The 19,737-nt window shown below is 40.5% G+C and overlaps 1 protein-coding gene across 2 annotated transcripts; it reads left to right on the plus strand.

The window, feature by feature from the left end:
- The first annotated feature begins 6,155 nt into the window (after positions 1 to 6,155).
- GJB3 (gap junction protein beta 3) lies at positions 6,156 to 19,737 on the plus strand. Of its 2 annotated transcripts, XM_073665741.1 has the most exons (3): positions 6,157 to 6,291; positions 7,090 to 7,184; positions 15,752 to 19,737. In XM_073665741.1, exon 3 carries the CDS (start codon positions 15,766 to 15,768, stop codon positions 16,570 to 16,572), a length of 807 nt encoding a protein of 268 aa, XP_073521842.1. In that variant the 5' UTR covers positions 6,157 to 6,291; positions 7,090 to 7,184; positions 15,752 to 15,765; the 3' UTR covers positions 16,573 to 19,737. The 2 variants fall into 2 exon arrangements, with proteins under 2 accessions (XP_073521841.1, XP_073521842.1); XM_073665740.1 differs by lacking the exon at positions 7,090 to 7,184 and having other exon boundaries at positions 6,156 to 6,291.

Here is a 19,737-nt window from a genome sequence, read left to right on the forward strand (position 1 = left end):
TCAGTTTCCTCGGTGCCACGGCACCTCCACTCCGCTGCCTGTTGCATTCACATTTCAGTTTCCTCGGTGCCCCGGCACCTCCACTCCACTGCCTGTTGCATTCACATTCTGTGCATGCGCCACCTCCATCTCCATTTTCCTGAAGACTGGCAGAGGTTGATCTGTGCATGCGCCGGCACGATTTTCATGAAGACTGCACCAGGAAAAGCGCCATCCACAGCTAAGAGGGCACCACCTCAAAATTTAAATGAATGCAACAGAAGCAGCAGAGGGGCCGTAACTGAGCCCTCTGAGCTGAAGACCATACCCACAGTTCCGCCCACAAGTCCTGAAACACAAAGCACTGAGGAAACAAAAATGTATATTAGGATTTAACGAAAACCAGGCTGCAGATTTTTATATTAAAGGTATGTATTAAGTCAGTATGACAGCGCCATACTGCCCATACCTTTAGTTTAACATGGATATTCCTGATGACAGATTTCCTTTAAAACAACATTCAAAAAGTTATTAACCCTTTAGTTGCTTCACAAAAATTAAATCAATGTGGAAAGAAAAAATGAAAATGTATCTTTTTCCCACAAAAATGTTGATTTAGCCCCAATTTTTGGATTTTCACAAGAGTAATAGAAGAAAATGGACCATATAATTTGTTGTGCAATTTCTCCTGAGTACGCTGATACCCAATATGAGGTGGGAAACTACTGTTTGGGGGCAAGGCAGGTCTCAGAAGGGAATAAGCACCTTTTGACTTTTGGAACATAAAATTGTCTGGAATCGATCGCAGACGCCCTGTTGTTTTTGTAGAACACTTGATGTGCCTAATAGAGTTGAGCCACCCCTGTAGTGTTCGGGTTTGGTTCGTCGAACTGTTCATCGAACACCGTCGAATACCGTTAAAACCAATGGCAGGAAAACAAAAACACATAGAAACACATAGAAAACACCTTCAAAGGTGTCCAGAAGCTGACAATCAGAAGACACAGCTAACACATGGAAAAGTGACAAGTACATATAGTCATGCGAAAAGAAAAGTGGTGGAGGAGTAGAAGGAGGGGAGACACAGATATAGGCATGTCATGCCCTTCTAAAATCAAGAAAGGCTGGAGTAAAAATCTAAAATCAGCCTACCAACACCCAGACGTCGTGACAAGAAAATTAAAAAAAGAAATATCTTTAGGTCGAATGGCGGTTCCATTCAGAACACTTTCCTTACAAGACGTAGTGGTATCCCCGTTGTGAGTTGTGCCAAAAACGGAACCCAATACATTCGGACTAATCCACCATTTGTCATATCCAAGGGGCAGGTCAGTAAACGACAACATCGATGCAGAACCAAGTACAGTAGTATATACTGTACATCCTTTGACAAGGCAATCAGGCGGATCAAGAAGTTGGGAAGGGTCACCCTAATGGCCAAAACAGACATTGATGCGGCGTTAAGGTTACTTACTACCTGTGCCTCCGAATAGTGTCCACCTATTGGGCTGCTTCTGGGAAGGAGCATACTATATAGATCGCTGTTTGCCCATGGGGTGTTCCAGATCCTGCTCACTATTTGAGGCGTTTAGTTGCTTCCTCGAATGGGTTGTAGTGGACGTTTCTAAGGGGGCACATATTATCCATTACCTCGACAACTTCTTATGCCTGGGCCCAAAAGATTTGCCACAGTGTGAATACATGTGGTAGTCCACCTGTGAGAAGGAGAGAGCTGGAGGGAGAGCGGACACCACAGAGCTGAGGGGTTAGATGGAGAACGGAAAGAGGGCGAGGGAGGTAAGGGAGTACAGTCATGGCCAAAAGTATTGAGAATGAGACAAATAGTAATTTTTCCAAAGTTTACTGCTTCATTTTTTGTAATGGCAATTTGCATATACTCCTGAATGTCAAAGAGTGATCAGCTTAACAGCAATTACTGTACTTGCAAAGTCAATATTTGCCCAGAAAATGAACTTTAACCCCCAAAACACATTTCAACATCATTGCAGACCTGCCTTAAAAGGAGCAGCTAACATCGTTTTAGTGATTGATCCATTAACACAGGTGTGGGTGTTGATGAGGACAGGGCTGGCGATCAATTAGTCATGATTAAGTAAGAATGACATCACTGGACACTTTAAAAGGAGGCTGGTTCTTGGTATCATTGTTTCTCTTCAGTTAACCATGGTTATCTCTAAAGAAACACGTGCAGCCATCATTGCACTGCACAAAAATGGCCTAATAGGGAAGAGTATCGCAGCTACAAAGATTGCACCTCAGTCAACAATCTATCGCATCATCAAGAACTTCAAGGAGAGAGCTTCCATTGTTTTCAAAAAGGCTCCAGGGCGCCCAAGAAAGACCAGCAAGCGCCAGGACCGTATCTTAAAACTGTTTCAGCTGCGGGATCGGACTACCAGCAGTGCCGAGCTTGCTCAGGAATGGCAGCAGGCTGGTGTGAGTGCTTCTGCACGCACTGTGAGGCGGAGACTCTTTGAGCAAGGGCTGGTTTCAAGGAGGGCAGCAAAGAAGCCACGTCTCTCCAGAAAAAACATCAGAGACCGACTGATATTCTGCAAAAGGTACAGGGAGTGGACTGCTGAGGACTGGGGCAAAGTCATTTTCTCTGATGAATCCCCTTTTCGATTGTTTGGGACATCTGGAAAACAGCTTATTCGGAGAAGAAGAGGTGAGCGCTACCACCAGTCTTGTCTCATGCCAACTGTAAAGCATCCTGAAACCATTCATGTGTGGGGTTGCTTCTCAGCCAAGGGAATCGGCTCACTCACAGTCTTGCCTAAAAATACAGCCATGAATAAAGAATAGTACCAGAATGTCCTCCAAGAGCAACTTCTCCCAACAGTACAAGAGCAGTTTGGCGCCCAACAATGCCTTTTCCAGCATGATGGAGCACCTTGCCATAAAGCAAAGGTGATAACTAAATGGCTCATGGAACAAAACATAGAGATTTTGGGTCCATGACCTGGAAACTCCCCAGATCTTAATCTCATTGAGAACTTGTGGTCAATCATCAAGAGACAGGTGGACAAACAAAAACCAACAAATTCTGGCAAAATGCAAGCATTGATTATGCAAGAATGGACTGCTATCAGTCAGGATTTGGTCCAAAAGTTGATTGAGAGCATGCCAGGGAGAATTACAGAGGTCTTGAAGAAGAAGGGGCAACACTGCAAATATTGACTTGCTGCATTAACTCATTCTAACTGTCAATATAACCTATTGGTACTCATAATATGATTGCAATTATATTTCTGTATGTGATATAAACATCAGACAAACACTAATAAAAACCAGAAGCCAGCAGATCATGTGAAAATATAATTTTGGTGTCATTCTCAATACTTTTGGCCATGACTGTACAGTGGAAGGCCGACCTGAGCTCCCCCACAATCCTGCTGGCCGGGGAACAGCCCTGGGAAGAAAAGCCGCTTGCGCATCCCTTTGAGGTTACGGGCGCAAGCGGGCAGAGGGACTACGCTGGAGTGCGAAGCCGACACGGCCAGTCCGTTACTGCCTGTGCAACCTCCGTGTCGCCGGGTTTGTGCCAGAGTCGTGGTGGACCCTGACGGCCAGCCCCCCTCTCCCAATACTGGTGCCTGTCTGCTGGTGGGTCGAGCCCCCCCCGCGGTGGGGTGGGAGTAATATCTGCAGAAGAAAGACCATCTTCCAGCCAAACTAAGATGTCTACTTCTTTTCGTGGACAATGTGATACGATCTGTTTCTTACGGACACGCCCATCGCTACAAATTCCAGATGAGGCACAAAAACAGCAGGTGCTTCAACGGATATCAAGTGCTCCTTCAAGTGGGCTCTCGTCCACCTCAACTTCAACATCACAAATACTCCAGTCCTCAGAGGTGTCACCCCAATCGCACTTGCTTCCTCACAGCTCCCAAGTCTCCAGCTGCCCGTCTGAGTATGGGGTAACACAGATGGTTGAGTCTGCAGAGCTGTTTACTCATACTATAGCCTGGGAAACGGAGGTCTGCTCCAGAGCTTCTGTTAATCCAGACAAGGAAATGATCTGCACTGATGCCCAGAATCTTTATGAGCCGGATCCAGGACCAGATGAAGAAGGTTCTGAGCATAATGTAGACCCTCGTTCCCAAACTGTAACTCCTGTTGGTGGAGACAATGATGAAGATGATGATGAGACTCAAATACCTGATTGGAGCGACAGCTTGACTTTTCGGTCAGGACAGGAAGAGGTTTGCTCTGAGGACGACGGGTGTGAGAACACACAGGGAGATGATGACGAGGTTGGAGATCCCACTTACTGTCAACCCACAGTCAGCCAGTCGATGAGGTCAGATGGGCCTGCACATGTGCCTTCTTGAGCAAGGGGGACCTTGCGGGCACTGCAGGATTTTAAACCTTTAAGGCGTAATGTATTACCAATTGTTGTCTTGGTGACTGTGGTCTCAGCTGCTTTGAGATCATTAACAAGTTCCCCCCGTGTAATTTTAGGCTGATCTCTCACCTTCCTCATGATCAAGGATACCCCACAAGGTGATATTTTGCATAGTGCCCCAGATCGATGTCGATTGACAGTCATTTTGTATTTCTTCCATTTTCTTACTATTGCACCAACAGTTGTCTCATTCTCACCCAGCGTCTTACTTATGGTTTTTGTAGTCCATTCCAACTTTGTGCAGGTCTATGATCTTGTCCCTGACATCCTTGGAAAGCTCTTTGGTCTTGCCCATGTTGTAGAGGTTAGAGTCTGACTGATTAATTGAGTCTGTGAACAGGAGTCTTTTATACAGGTGACTATGTAAGACAGCTGTCTTTAATGCAGGTAATGAGTTGATTAGGAGCGTCTAACTGGTCTGTAGGAGCCAGAACTCATAATGATTTGTAGGTGATCAAATACTTATTTTTCACTGCAAAATGCAAATAAATGTATCTAATTTATACAATGTGATTTTCTTGATTTTTTTTGGGATATTCTATCTCCCAATTTTAAAGTTAACCTACCCTTTAAATTATAGACTCTTCATGTCTTTGTCAGTGGGCAAACTTACAAAAACAGCAAGGGATCAAATAATTATTTCCTTCACTGTATACATTTATGTCCATTTTATATGTGTTTTTAAGAATTTGTGTTCAAATATGTATGCATGCCTGTATGTGTACATATTTGTGTATGTGTGTGTCTGCGTATTGTATGTGCGCATATCTGTGTGCATGTCTGCGTACCTTATGTGTGTGCTTGTCTGTGTACTGTGTCTGCGTGCATGTCTGCTTACTGTATGTGCATGCTTGTCTGCATACTGTGTGTGCATGCATGTCTGCGTACTGTGTGTGCGTTCATGTCTGCATACTGTGCATGCATGCATGTCTGCATACTGTGTGTGCGTGCATGTCTATGTACTGTGTGTGCGTGCATGTCTATGTACTGTGTGTGCATGCATGCCTGCGTACTGTGTGTGTGTGTGCATGTCTGCATACTGTGTGTGCGCGCATGTCTGTGTACTGTGTGTGCGTGCATGTCTGCGTACTGTGTGTGCGTGCATGTCTGCTAGTGTGTGTGTGCATGCATGTCTGCATATGTGAAGGATGAGGAGACAGCCTGGGCCCTGTGTTGTATACCTATATTTCACCACCGTATCTATGCAATGGTGGTATATGTTAAAGGGGGCCACTGAGACTCTTTCACCCGGGGCCCATGAAAACCTAGAGCCGGCCCTGCTTGATGTGACACGGTCATCTCATTGAAAATGTCCACCTGCCCATGCAATGTTTGGGGTAGAGCTGTGTAACTTCATGTTCATTATGTGCATATTGGGGTTCTGCAGCAATTGTGCAAAAATTTCAGTCCCCAAAACATAACTTAATGTATAATGTGTGCTATAAAAATGGAAGAATCATCTTCTTACTTTCCTTTACCTTTGTATAATTTTTCTGTGTGAGAATTTGTCAAAGTGTGTATGTGTGAAATTTTCTACATACACCAGACATAACTTCATATCAAGAACAAATTGTAAAGCAACTTAATTGGGAACACAGTTACTAATTTATACATTACTTAATTTCTTTTCTTGGCTGAGTGGCTACAGGGAAATATATCTATGAATTATTTCTAGGAGATTACGCAAATAGTAGGTTTTCTACTTTCCCTCTGGACCAATCATCTGCCTATTTAAGTCTCAGCTTCTTAACACGACATAACCTGTTCAGGTATTTCCTTGGCCACACCTAGGAAAGATCTGAAGAAGCAACAGCGCTGTGACTGTGTAATACTACTAGATTCAGTCTATTGGGACCCTTCTCTTAACCTCTGCCTTACAGGTAGGACTCCAGCCATTAACATTTATATTATGGGATTGTGAATCTTAGAAGATATATAGCCTTAACATTTCAGAGTTTTCTGACTTGCACAAGTGCTTTTCCTCCTTTCTTAAGTTTTTTCTCATCGATGTATATGTACTACTGTGTATGCATAGTAAAGTAAGTCTGGACTAGCTGATATATAAAGTCCTCTCTCTTCGCTTTTATACAAGATAAAATGTTTTTTTTTTATATTTTTTCAAGCTTGAAGTATGTAGGATTCAGAATGTAAAAAAACATTGAAGACATTGAAAACCAGGAGAGTAAACAGAGCAATAGATAGAGACACTTTATATTGCACAGTAAAAGGAATTTGACCTGAGTTTGAACAGCATTGATTCTCTATTCACATACAACCCCAATAGTATGCAATTGTGAACTTAGTATTAAATGGGGATTTAAGGAATCATTAACTCCACACGGCTGCTGCAACTTCTGTACCAACTCGCATGCATTTCCTAAAGTGAAGATTTATAAAGCATCATCATGTAAAGGAAAATATGCAGAAGATATAATTTTGCCCCAATCTTATGTTCTTTCTTCACTTTAAATAGAACCATTTTAGGCAGGGGTGTACACATGGATCACAGGAGTGCTGTTTTCAACCTTTTGTTTTGTTCTAAATATCCTTTGTATTTTTTATTGTAAATGCGTGAACGCTGATATATGATTTAACACTCAATATGGTTGTATTATATTATAAAATGCACTTTATCCAACTATTACATTACCTATTAAGAGTGTGTTTCCACATAACAGATACATCTGATGAAATCGTTGGGCGATTACCCAGACTGCAATGGTTTTGCAGTTTGCACTGCCACAGATTTGCCCCATGTGTGAAATTTGCTGAAGTAAGGACCTTGCTGCTTATTTTTGAGTCAGATATGTTTTTGGAGGACACCAAAAATTTGTACACAAATTTTCAAATGCATGTGGAGTGTGTGACGGAAACCCAAGCTACATAAAAAGTGTACAAATAGTGGTCGGACTGAGCAGTAATTTTATCACAGAAGTTGGTTTCAAATCCATCCCATGTGAACATAGCTTAAAGTTGTAAAGTCGTAGCCCACTGAGTAAAGTAATTTCATAGAGAAAAATTCCAAAGACCACTAAGTAGATGTTCGGCTTGACCTCACAGCTATCATGCCTTTGGCAACGAAAACATGTACAATTTCTATAGATCATGGAAAAGAGCATGTTCAGCCAACAGGAGGAGAAAGGAGCCTGTCCCCTCTCAACATGACACCACTAAAGTCCATGCTCATTGTTTCTACTTGAATACTGTCAATATTAGGCAGCAACTTTTGAGCAGGACCAAAAACTGCACATAGATTTATATTACAGAAAGACATTTTAAGCTATTACAATATGTCCTCTCTTTTATTCCATTTAAAGATAACTAGTTGCCTGGGGTAATTTGATATTCCATAATATCAGAATTCACATGTGTGGAGAGCTAGCTACCCATATAATCAATATTACTGCAAATTTAATAATGGTGATGCATTTTTAGAAAATTCTACATATATAGCATGTATATTTCATGGAGGGCAACCCAATCATTTCCTAAATTCAGATTTATTTATTGTACGTACAAGGTGCTGGTATCTTAGCATCAAGCTCCTTGGGAGGAGTAAGTCAACTGAACAAGGGACAGTGGGATGAAGATAAGTAGGATGGAGGAGGCTGCTGGGGGTCACCATGAGAAATTTGATCTAAGCATCTACTGGAGTAAATTTATACACCTAAACATGTAAGTCAGCGACAAAAGTAGAGCAGGATTCACTTACGAATAGATAGATGTCAAACAGGAAAAAAAAGACAGCAAAGTTATAAACTACCCTGACCATGTATCAATGGAAGTGTCTGAATAGATGTGTGTCAAAGGCCTCTAAGTCTGCTATGCAAGATGCTTTTAAATTTAGTTTTTTATCTATGCTAAAATCTATGACGGTAGTAGACCATTATCAGGCCTCATGTAATGCTTCTTGGGACAAAAGAAAACAATCTTTTTTCCCTTCTCAGAAGATAAAAGCTGCCTCTCTAATGCCACCTATTGGAGATTGAACCACTATACTGTAAGTCAATGTTAATTCTGAAACAAGACTTGCCACGTGACTTTGGATATGTAACGAGACTAGAGCTCCCCTCAACCTCTGTCAGAGTCCTCTAGTCCAGCATCCTACTCTCAATTCTCAAAACTTCTGTCTGTAGATCAAGGTCTTCTTCTTGGAAGGAGGCTCTTTTGCATACCCTATGGTTTTTTAAAAGAGAATGACTCCTTTCATCAGATTCGTGCAGAAAAATACTATAGATGTCCTTGTTTGACAATGAAGACATTAAAGGGTACAGTAGAGCCCTATAGAACTTTCTGAACGGGGTCAATATTTGCCCAGGTGCATAGTGCCTAAAGGCCTTTATACCTTTAGCTTTCTCTCCCCAATTAATATTCTACAGAAAGTGAATGCAAGACCCTAACTATAAATACAATAGCTATAGAAATTCTATTTAAGTGAAATTTATAAAGCTTCTTTGCTACAAAGCTCTATCATGGCCAGTAACTACTCAGACAAAATACAAACACTAGACTCTTCTCAAAGAGCTATCTTGTATTGTGTCTGTATTTTAGGGCGTGAGAAATAAAAGCACTGAAGAAAGGGTGTTGCCCATACAATATTGCTTCCATTTCAAGCTTAGTGATCGGTTAACCTTGTATAATGAAAACACCAACTCCCTTATCCTATTTCACCTATATTATTATTTATCATCACTCATTATCTAAAGAAGAATTGCTGATGTGGTCACTCACAACATGACAAGAATAAGCTCCACATCTCAGGAAACTGAGTAATATGGTTACAGAGTTCCACTCTAAAACTTTTTCTTCACTTTTCTCTTGATTTCTCCCTTTGTCTGTGAAAAGAATACTTTTTGCAGAAACCTGCCCAGCAAGTTTGGTGAATGAAACTGTACACCCAGATGCTTGTCTCCAGTGCATATTTTTGCCTCTCAGTAAGCAAACATTTAACATCTCCACTCCTCGCCAAATATAACGTGCACCTGAAAAAAGGTGCAGCAATGTAACCTTTTGTGTCATCAAGATGAAATGCACGGAACTCAACAAGTCACAACCTGGCTGCACAGCTGGATGGCTTAGGGGGCTTTCATATTGCGTTCAGGCACCCGTTCAGTGGCTCCTTCAGGGCTTACGTCTGAACCCCCCACAAAACGGGATTCAGACGTGTGCGCTGACGGGGCCTTAGAATATAATGGTGCCTGCAGAGCGAACATGCACTCCGTCGTGAATCATTTTCGGGCATATATGCCTACTGGAGGAGGACAATCATGCACAGTCTACTAGTACTACTGAAAATGATTCGCAAGTTCGCTCTGTCGACCCCTTTATAGTCCATGGCCCCATTGGCACATACGTCTAAATCGCGTTTTGAATAATCCCGTTTAATTGGACGAGTGCAATCCGTGGTTTTGACAGATAGCAGTCGTACTCCTGTTATTCTATTAAACTGTGCACATGTCCAATTTTTTCCTCGGACAACATGAATGACAAAAAAGAGCAGCATGCACAATTTGCCTCCGAGAATTGGAGGGCACTCGTCCAGTCATGTCTATGAGTCCATGAAAAAAATCAGACCGCACTCAGATGACATCTGACTGACATAATAGAGAAGGTGGAGACATTTTTTTTTTCCTCTCCACCTTTGAGAAAATTGGATCCCACTCTGATCAGAGTGTAATTAGCTTAATGGACCGATTTTCTCAGATGGAGACCCTAGCCTACTAGTGTGCAAAATGAGACCCCTTTACATGAGTTGATAATTAGACCTTATAGTGTTGGTACCAACCATACAGAGCTGGTCAAGATGGAGGAATCTAATGTTACTGCTACCAAGACAGATTCGCTGCGTTTGCTCGGCAATCTGTCTTCTATCATGGTAGCTGCACATGGTAGTATAATTAGATTCCTCCATGATGGCCTCCTCTGCATATACTATCACTGTATTTTTACTACACCAGAAGAAAGCCAGCCGTGATGAAGGGTTATGATGTTACAGCTCTGTGCAGCTACAGTAACAGGAGAAAAAAAGATTGCGCATGCTCGACCACATAAGTTACATACAAAGAGCCACAAGACAGGCAATATTACTAACTCTTAGGGCACCATCCTTATAATAAAATATAAATATTTTTAGAAACACGCATTACTTTTAATAGCAGTAAATTTGCATCAGCCCATGTAAAAAAGTGTTAAACTAGCTTTGCTTTACTTGTTCTCATTCAGATATCCATTTTTTTTACTTGGATAGTGTGATTGTAAGATTTTCATCAGTGATTGGTTTGTATGTCAGTTTTTACTATCAATGTTTCATCAGTCTGTTTCATAAAAAAAAAAAAAATACAATGGAAGTTTCTCAATCCCCTCCTAGCAAACTATCAGTGAAATAGGGTGCAACTAAGATATCATCATTGTGCCGTCTGAGTCATTCACGGACCCACAGACTTGCATTGGTGAGTTTGATCTGTGACTTTGATCAAAAACTTGTTTTTTGAGGGTATACTTTGTTCACAAAAACACATGGACATGTGAACAGCCCATAGAACACACAGAGCTTATAGTCTATCCGAGAAAACCACAAATAGAACACATATGTGCAAAACAGATGACTGAATGAGGCCTAAGGGTTTTCAAATCACAATTAGACATTACTTATATACGGTACATTAGGAAATGTCTAACAAGTCAAAAGGTATGTGCACACAATGTTTTTTTTCAGGCAGGTTCTGCCTGGAATCCGCCTGAGAAAGCACTATAAAACTTGCGGAACAGAGTGTCAAAACCATGTGAAGTTCATATATTCATATTTTTGAGCTTCTTTTAACTGCCTCAGTCTTCAATAGTCATGAAGCGTCTTCTAAAAGAAGCCACCTGGCCATTCTTCAGGCGGCTTCTATGGGAATCCGCAAGAAAAAAAATTGTGGTATAAATGCCAATGTATGACAAACTATAAAGATATTCTCTAGAAATACACTTTTTCCTGAAGCTTTGTTAGTTAGAATTTGGGCTTACAAGTCTATAATTTGGACCTGTGCTGCCTAACAACTCATACAGGAACAAACCAAGGATTTGTATTTCCAAGTATATTTTATTATTTTAGACACTACAACCTTTATCCACGTTCAGTGCAATTCAACTTTACAATTACCCCATGTTTCACACATCCATGAAACGTGGACTGTGCTGGATTGCAAGACCTGGCTAGAACACTGGGTCTCCTGACTTGGACTAACTGCCTTATAGGCAGTACAGTAATTCTGAAAGGGAATGTCCATCTCCCAAGAATCACTGAAAACATTTCCCTTGACTGGGAACAGTAGCTCTCTGCAGAGTATATTTATTTTTCTCATATGACCTGCTAATACTAGAAAGAAACCATTCATAGACACAGCACTTTCCAAAGCAAATAAAGCTATCAGAGTTATTACAGATATTAGAACGGCCAATCTATTTTATGTGTTTATTTAAAATGGGTGTGATGTTCCTTTCTATATGTATATAAATGGAGATAAGAGACAATTGACTTGATTGTAGCTAAAGTAATTGTAACTCATTTTGTGATATGCAACGTAATTATCAATATGGACTTTTGATTATATTTACGAAGAAAATCCCACTACCAAATAAGTCTTAAAAGTTCATAATATGATACCAGACACAAAAGTGACCCCTGAGAAAGTCACATTTATGACGACAAGCGTGAGGGTACCTTATATCCCCTTATTCTCCTTTGACATCATCGCCTTGGCTTTTTTGTATTATTCACATTGGTAAAAGTTATCATTATTTATATATTTATTGATATTTTACTTATTACTCTATTTGGTTTATTTATCACCTTGGACCTTCAGATTTTCTTTGTACTTGGCACAATATGTTGTATTTTCTATGCTAGCGGGTTTACTGTCATATATGATGAGGTAGGGGACACTTTTGACCCCAACACTTATTATGTTTTGGTAGGTCTTGTATTTAGTTTTGTGCTATTATGCACTTTTTCATTGTTTTTAAATGTTTTTTGTTGCAAGGATAATTTGTACTGGTTCACCTAATAAACTAGTGCATGACCCGTTTTATATAGCTACTCTTTTCTTTATTTTTGTGTGTTTCTATACAGACACAATGAGTGAGGCCATATAAAAACATAGTAGTGATATCAGGACTGTATACAACTATTTGTTTCCTGCTTTTTAGTGTTTCCCTTCCTCTTTCATAGTCCCCAATACCTGGCTTTCGTACTTTACTAGGAATTTCTTATGAGAGTGAGGCCTCACCCCAGCACATGGCCTCATGTCTTCCTTTAAAGTTGGAGTCCATGTGCACAATTAGTTGGGCACGTGCGGTGACAAAATTATCATTAGCAATACAGAATCCTGTATGCCAGTGTCTCTGGGTTACTTAAACATAATACAATTACATATCAGATATATTTTAGATGTCAGTGGGTCAATCACTGCTACACTCAGATAGTAGATAGCAGTCGTAAATAAGTTAATAACTATGCACTATATTTGTAGTAGGGTAATGCTGGTCTTTGAGTTACCAATTATACACTGCTCAAAAAAATAAAGGGAACACTTAAACAACAGAATATAACTCCAAGTAAATCAAACTTCTGTGAAATCAAACTGTCCACGTAGAAAGCAACACTGACTGACAATCAATTTCACATGCTGTTGTGCAAATGGAATAGACAATAGATGGAAATTATCGGCAATTATCAAGACCCCCTCAATAAACGAGTGGTTCTGCAGGTGGGGACCACAGACCACATCTCAGCACCAATGCTTTCTGGCTGATGTTTTGGTCACTTTTGAATGTTGGTTGTGCTTTCACACTCGTGGTAGCATGAGACAGACTCTACAACCCACAGAAGTTGCTCAGGTACTGCACCTCATCCAGGATGGCACATCAATGTGAGCTGTGGCAAGAAGGTTTGCTGTGTCTGTCAGCGTAGTGTCCAGAGGCTGGAGGCGCTACCAGGAAACAGGCCAGTACACCAGGAGACGTGGAGGGGGCCGTAGGAGGGCAACAACCAGCAGCAGGACTGCTACCTCCGCCTTTGTGCAAGGAGGAACAGGAGGAGCACTGCCAGAGCCCTGCAAAATGACCTCCAGCAGGCCACAAATGTGCATGTGTCTGCACAAACAGTTAGAAACTGACTCCATGAGGGTGGTATGAGGGCCCGACGTCCACAGATGGGGGTTGTGCTCACAGCCCAACACCATGCAGGATGCTTGGCATTTGCCACAGAACACCAGGATTGGCAAAGTCACCACTGGCGACCTGTGCTCTTCACAGATAAAAGCAGGCTCACACTGAGCACATGTGACAGAGTCTGGAGACGCCGTGGAGAGTGATCTACTGCCTGCAACATCCTTCAGCATGACTGGTTTGGCAGTGGGTCAGTAATGGTGTGGGGTAGCATTTCTTTGGAGGGCCACACTGCCCTCCAGGTGCTCACCAGAGGTAGCCTGACTGCCATTAGATACTGAGAGGAGATCCTCAGACCCCTTGTGAGACCATATGCTGGTGCGGTTTTCCCTGGGTTCCTTCTAATGCAGGACAATGCTAGACTTCATGTGGCAGGATTGTGTCAGTAGTTCCTGCAAGAAGATGGCATTGAAGCTATGGACTGGCCCGCCCGTTCCCCAGACCTGAATCCGATTGAGCACATCTGGGACATCATGTTTCGCTCCATCCACCAACGTCACATTGCACCACAGACTGTCCAGGAGTTGGTGAATGCTTTAGTCCAGGTCTAGGAGGAGATCCCACAGGAGACCATCCGCAACCTCATCTGGAGCATGCCCAGGTGTTGTAGGGAGGTCATACAGGCACGTGGAGGCCACACACAATACTGAGCCTCATTTTGACTTGCTTTAAGGACATTACATCAAAGTTGGATCAGCCTGTAGTGTGTTTTTCCACTTTAATTTTGGGGGCGAGTCCAAATCCAGGCCTCCATTGGTTAATAAATTGGATTTCCATTGATGATTTTTGTGTGATTTTGTTGTCAGCACATTCAACTTTGTACAGAACAAAGTATTCAATGAGAATATTTCATTCATTCAGATCTAGGATGTGTTATTTCAGTGTTCCCTTTATTTTTTTGAGCAGTGTATATTGTTGCTGTATATTATTGTTGCTGTGGTTGCTATAACTAAAAATAGAAGACTAAATTAGTTATCACGAGGCAATGGAAAAATCCCTACCAACCACACATACAAAAGGGACTCCAAGTAATGAATACTACATGTATCTATGAAAAAATGTAGCCTTACGAAACCATAAGCTCCCCAAAAACTGGAAAACCTGGACCAAAAGTCCATTTTTCTCCTCTTAAACATGCCCTTGTGAAGATAGTTTTCTTCATTTTTTTATATTTTTTTAGTTATGTCTTCCATTCTCTTTCCTCTTTCTACACACAAAAATAGATCTAGAATAAAACAATAGTAATACTTAATATCTAGATTGGGAAAACTGTGAATATTGATATTTTTGATAACTGTAAATACCACTTATGTATGATTATGACATTACAGTGCAACTGAAAAAGATGTAACACTGCAGTGTATTGTGTTTTTGTGTTTTTTCTTCTTTTTTTAATAATGGAAAACCTATGAAAAACCTTGAAATAAAAACGAAAAAACAAAAAAGAAATGGGAGTAGAATAGAAAGTCGAATGCAAGAAGCTACATGTCATCTGTCGCATACGATGACTGGCTAGATTTGTCATAGTTGCATCAGGCAAAACAGAATGTCATGCCACGTGCAGTATTCCATATGTTTTACGCAATTTGAGGAATTCAATGCAAAGTCACAGTTTTGTCAAGGTTCCAGTACTTTTGAGGAATAGTAATTACTTTTAACATGAGCATGGTGCCAGAATTACAGTTTACAGCCGTTGTGATTTTCAACATAGCACTGAAAACTATTATCGCGTATGCCATCAGATTTAATTAGCATATGAACATGTTATATTCATATATAGATATTATAATGATCTGATGACTATCTTTAGAGCTAAACAGCTAATGTAACAGGAATAAAAACCATCTCAGGAATGGTAAGAAAGTATAATCAGGTTAGTATAGCATGTGACTAGAGGAAAACATGAGGCATCGACTACACATTCTGTACATATGCATACGACTGGGTTCACATTTACAATTGTATCTTTTACATGGACACAACTAACACATTTGAGGCCACTGGACACAAAAGTAAGCCTAGTTGGGTCATAAGTTTCATACATATACTGTATAAATGTTTTAGTTTTATAGTAAATTTTTTCTATGATCTATTCTAATTTCATTCATTTATTTCCTTTCGTCTCTTTAGGCAGCTAGTTCAACATGGACTGGAAAACATTCCAAGGTCTCCTAAGTGGTGTGAATAAGTATTCTACAGCATTTGGAAGAATATGGCTATCAGTGGTATTTGTATTCCGAGTTCTCGTCTATGTGGTTGCAGCAGAGAAAGTATGGGGAGATGAACAAAAAGATTTTGATTGTAACACTCGACAACCAGGTTGCACCAACGTTTGCTATGACCACTACTTCCCTATTTCTCATATCCGGCTTTGGGCTCTACAACTCATATTTGTGACTTGCCCTTCACTTTTGGTCATTATGCATGTGGCTTACAGAGAAGATCGAGAAAAAAAGAACAGGCTAAAAAATGGAGATAACTGTCATAAATTGTATGAAAATACAGGCAAGAAACATGGTGGTCTGTGGTGGACCTACCTTCTTAGTCTTTTCTTCAAAACAGGGATAGAAATTACATTTCTATACATCCTTCATAAAATGTGGGATAGCTTTGACCTGCCAAGACTTGTCAAGTGTACTAATGTGGATCCCTGCCCTAATATTGTGGATTGCTACATTGCTCGACCAACTGAGAAGAAGGTTTTTACTTATTTTATGGTAGCAGCCTCAGCGATTTGCATTATCCTAAGTATTTGTGAGATATTCTACCTCATTTCTAAAAGAGTTGTCAGCTGCATGAACAAGTATAAGAAGACCAACAAACACTCCGTGACCTACAGCAGAGCATCCACGTGTCAGTGCCATATTAATTTGGAAGCTTCAGAGAAGAAACCACTTAACAAAACAGTGGAGTCTCTTCGAGCTTCTGCACCTAATCTAACTTCTTTGTAAAATGTTCATCAGTTTTAAAAATATATTGACCAACAATCAACCTGAGTGAGACAGGTCTCAGAATTTGAAGTTTCTACTCTTTAAATAGTAGTCCAATCTAAAATGTATCTGGAAGTAGCACTGGGAGTCTTATTAAACCTATTACTTTCAGAGATGCCAAAAAAAATCCAAATATGTATTAGCTAACATTTACCAAGGGATGGGACATTTCGCAATGGAAATACCATGGAACATTATGAACACTTTAGGTGAAAATTCAACCAAGACTGTAGAAGGACAATATAAAAGAAACACAATACTGTTTTCTCCTGGAGTAACTGAAACATTGAACATTTTGAACGCCATTCGTTAAAACTAAACCAAGACAGAAGAAGAATTTCTCTGTTTTACACAAACCCTACAAAATGCATTTCATAGTTTGGTTGGATCTATGTACTTTTTTTAGTACTTTTTCTCCTTGTGGAGACCACTAGCAGTAATAGGGAGTGATATAAGCAAGGCAATGCTCCCTGGGAAAAAGTATGCAAATTAGCCTTCATGCAGATTGAGGATAGACACCTGTTTAATGTCACCTGATAGAGGTAGTTCCAGTATCTGACCTTTTAACAATGGGCCTCTCTTGTTTGACAGAAAGCTCTGGTTTGGCTCATAACGTTAAAGGGAACCTGTCACCATGAAAATGCAGTTAATTCTGAAGGCAGCATAAAACAGAATAGAGAGAGCTGAGCAGATTGATATATAGTCTTATGAGAAAATATTCAATATTACCTGTGTTTTCATCATTTAATCCACTGCTCGTTCTGGGACTTTTGGTCGAGTGGGTGGTCCTATCAGTGATTGACAGCTTTCTCTGTATGCACACATATAAAGCAAGCTGTTAATCACTAATAGGACTGCCCACTGAACCGAATATCCCAGAAGGAGCAGAGGATTAAAGGATGAAAAAAACAGGTTGTACTGAATCTTTACCCACTAAATATAATACAAATCTGCTCTGTTTTCCCTGATTTATAGCATGATGCATGCAGTTTGGACTGTATTTTCATGGTGACAGGTTCTCTTTAAAATCCCCATAAACATTAAAGTTGTGTATTGAGGCCTTTTGACTTGACAGAAGATGGGGCTGAGAAGGATCAGACTGATCTAATTTAATTGCCCATTCTTTTTTTTCTCCAGGGAAATAAGTTGCTACAGAACCAAATGTTCATGCATTTGGTGAATCAGGAAAGATAGTTATCAGCTAAACGCTCTCAAAGATGTACCTTTAGTTATTTTCCAAGGCTCATTAAAGGGTCAGACATTGAACTAAAGGGTAGATACCTGCAATAAGTGGCATGACAGAGACAGTTTTCTTTCTTCTGGAGGAGTACTCATTTGCATACCATAGTTTGGGTGAAAACTGATGCTATTCAACAATTAATAGACATCTTCAAATGAAAGTATTATACTTACTGCCGCAGTATATATTCTGACATAGACTCGACTTATGTAAGTGAACTACTTATGATATTGGGAGTTAAGCAACAAAAAGCACATTCTACTATTATGATACTACACTAAGTGGACCCTACCTTGTTAAACAAGACTGTTGTTGGTGACATCTCTTTACATACAATTTCTGTAAGGGGTCAGCCTGGCCCTACAGAGCAAGAAAATATCCTCCAGTGAGTTTAAATTCTGTCAAAACAGGGTTCACCCTTGATAGGAGTCGTGAAGGTCAGAGGGACTCCACTTACAGATGTCCTGCTGCTGGGGATCTTTTTGTTTCTGCCTAAGCTTGTACAGAGTATGAACGAAATTGTGTCTATAATATGTAATGTTTTATATCATACAGCTACTACGCTAGGCATTATGCTTCAAAAAATGTTGTAGATCTATTTTTGATAACCAATATAACAATGGACAAGTGTAGTATAATAGAATGGAAAGGTAATTACTTTTTCTTATTTTTTTCCTTCCTTTGTTGAACTTGTTACAAAGTAGCCACATTTATGCAAGAATTGTCAGACACAGTTAAAAAAAAATGTTTACCTAGAGCTTGATTATGGGCAGAAGGGGGCTTCATCACATACTTCTCTTAGGCACTTCGTAGATACTTTCAGCAGCCAGACACAGAAGTTTCACCACCATAGGGCTAATTAAATATCATACAGCCTGTTTATCCAATGAGCAGCAGCTAGTGATGAGCGAGTATGTTCAGTTAACCCTTTCGGCGAGTATGCTGGGGCGAGTACCGAGTATCTTCAGCGTGCTTGGTGATATGTTTGAATCACTCCCGTGTGCATGATTTGCGACTGTTTGACAGCTTTAATACATGTGAGGAATGCTTGTTTCTTTCGCATTTCTCACATGTATTAAAGCTGTCAAACAGTGGCAAATCATGCACACCGGAGTGATTCAAGCATATCACCGAGTACGCTGAAGATACTCGGTACTCGCCCGAGTATACTCGCCGAAAGGGTTAACCGAACATACTCGCTCATCACTAGCAGCAGCCCATGTGTAAACGACACAAGTGGCCCAGGAACAGGATCTACTCCTATGTTATAAAATCGGCTTTCATTTCAGAGGCTCTCCTAGGGAAGATTTCTTCACCTAAAACTGAAGATTAATTTGAATTGACAGCTACTGAATGGCACAGATAAGATAAAATGGAGCTCTCTACCAAATTCTATTTCCTAAGGACCTCCACCAACAGCACAAACAGTTGTAAAATAATTAGCACCTTAACTGATGGATAAATAAAAGCTACTCACTAATGGTAGAGACTAGTGTTGAGCGAATTTGTTCGGCATTTCAAATTCGGGTTCATGTTCAGGGTTCTGGCTTGTTCACGCCAAAAAATCGGGTCCGCCCATGAACATCCCTGATTTGCAACGCTGTCATGCAGGTAACATCTGCGTGACAAATCAGGGATGTTCATGGGCGGAGCCAATTTTTTGGCGCAAACAAGCCGGAACCCCGAACACGAACCCGAATTTGAAATGCCGAACAAATTCGCTCAACACTAGTAGAGACAAGAAGCGCTAGGTGATAGATGAGAGACAATGCAGAAGAACAGGTGTCCAGTTATACCAAGTTTCAAGACTTTTCTTTCTATTGCATTTGTATTTATTATTTATAAAACTTTGTATATTTTATTAAAAGTGCATTTTTTTTAAATAA

This window comes from Phyllobates terribilis, unplaced genomic scaffold, assembly GCF_046119375.1.
Source record: "Phyllobates terribilis strain yellow unplaced genomic scaffold, ASM4611937v1 Scaffold_2__4_contigs__length_985480577, whole genome shotgun sequence".
Classification (NCBI taxonomy): domain Eukaryota; kingdom Metazoa; phylum Chordata; class Amphibia; order Anura; family Dendrobatidae; genus Phyllobates; species Phyllobates terribilis.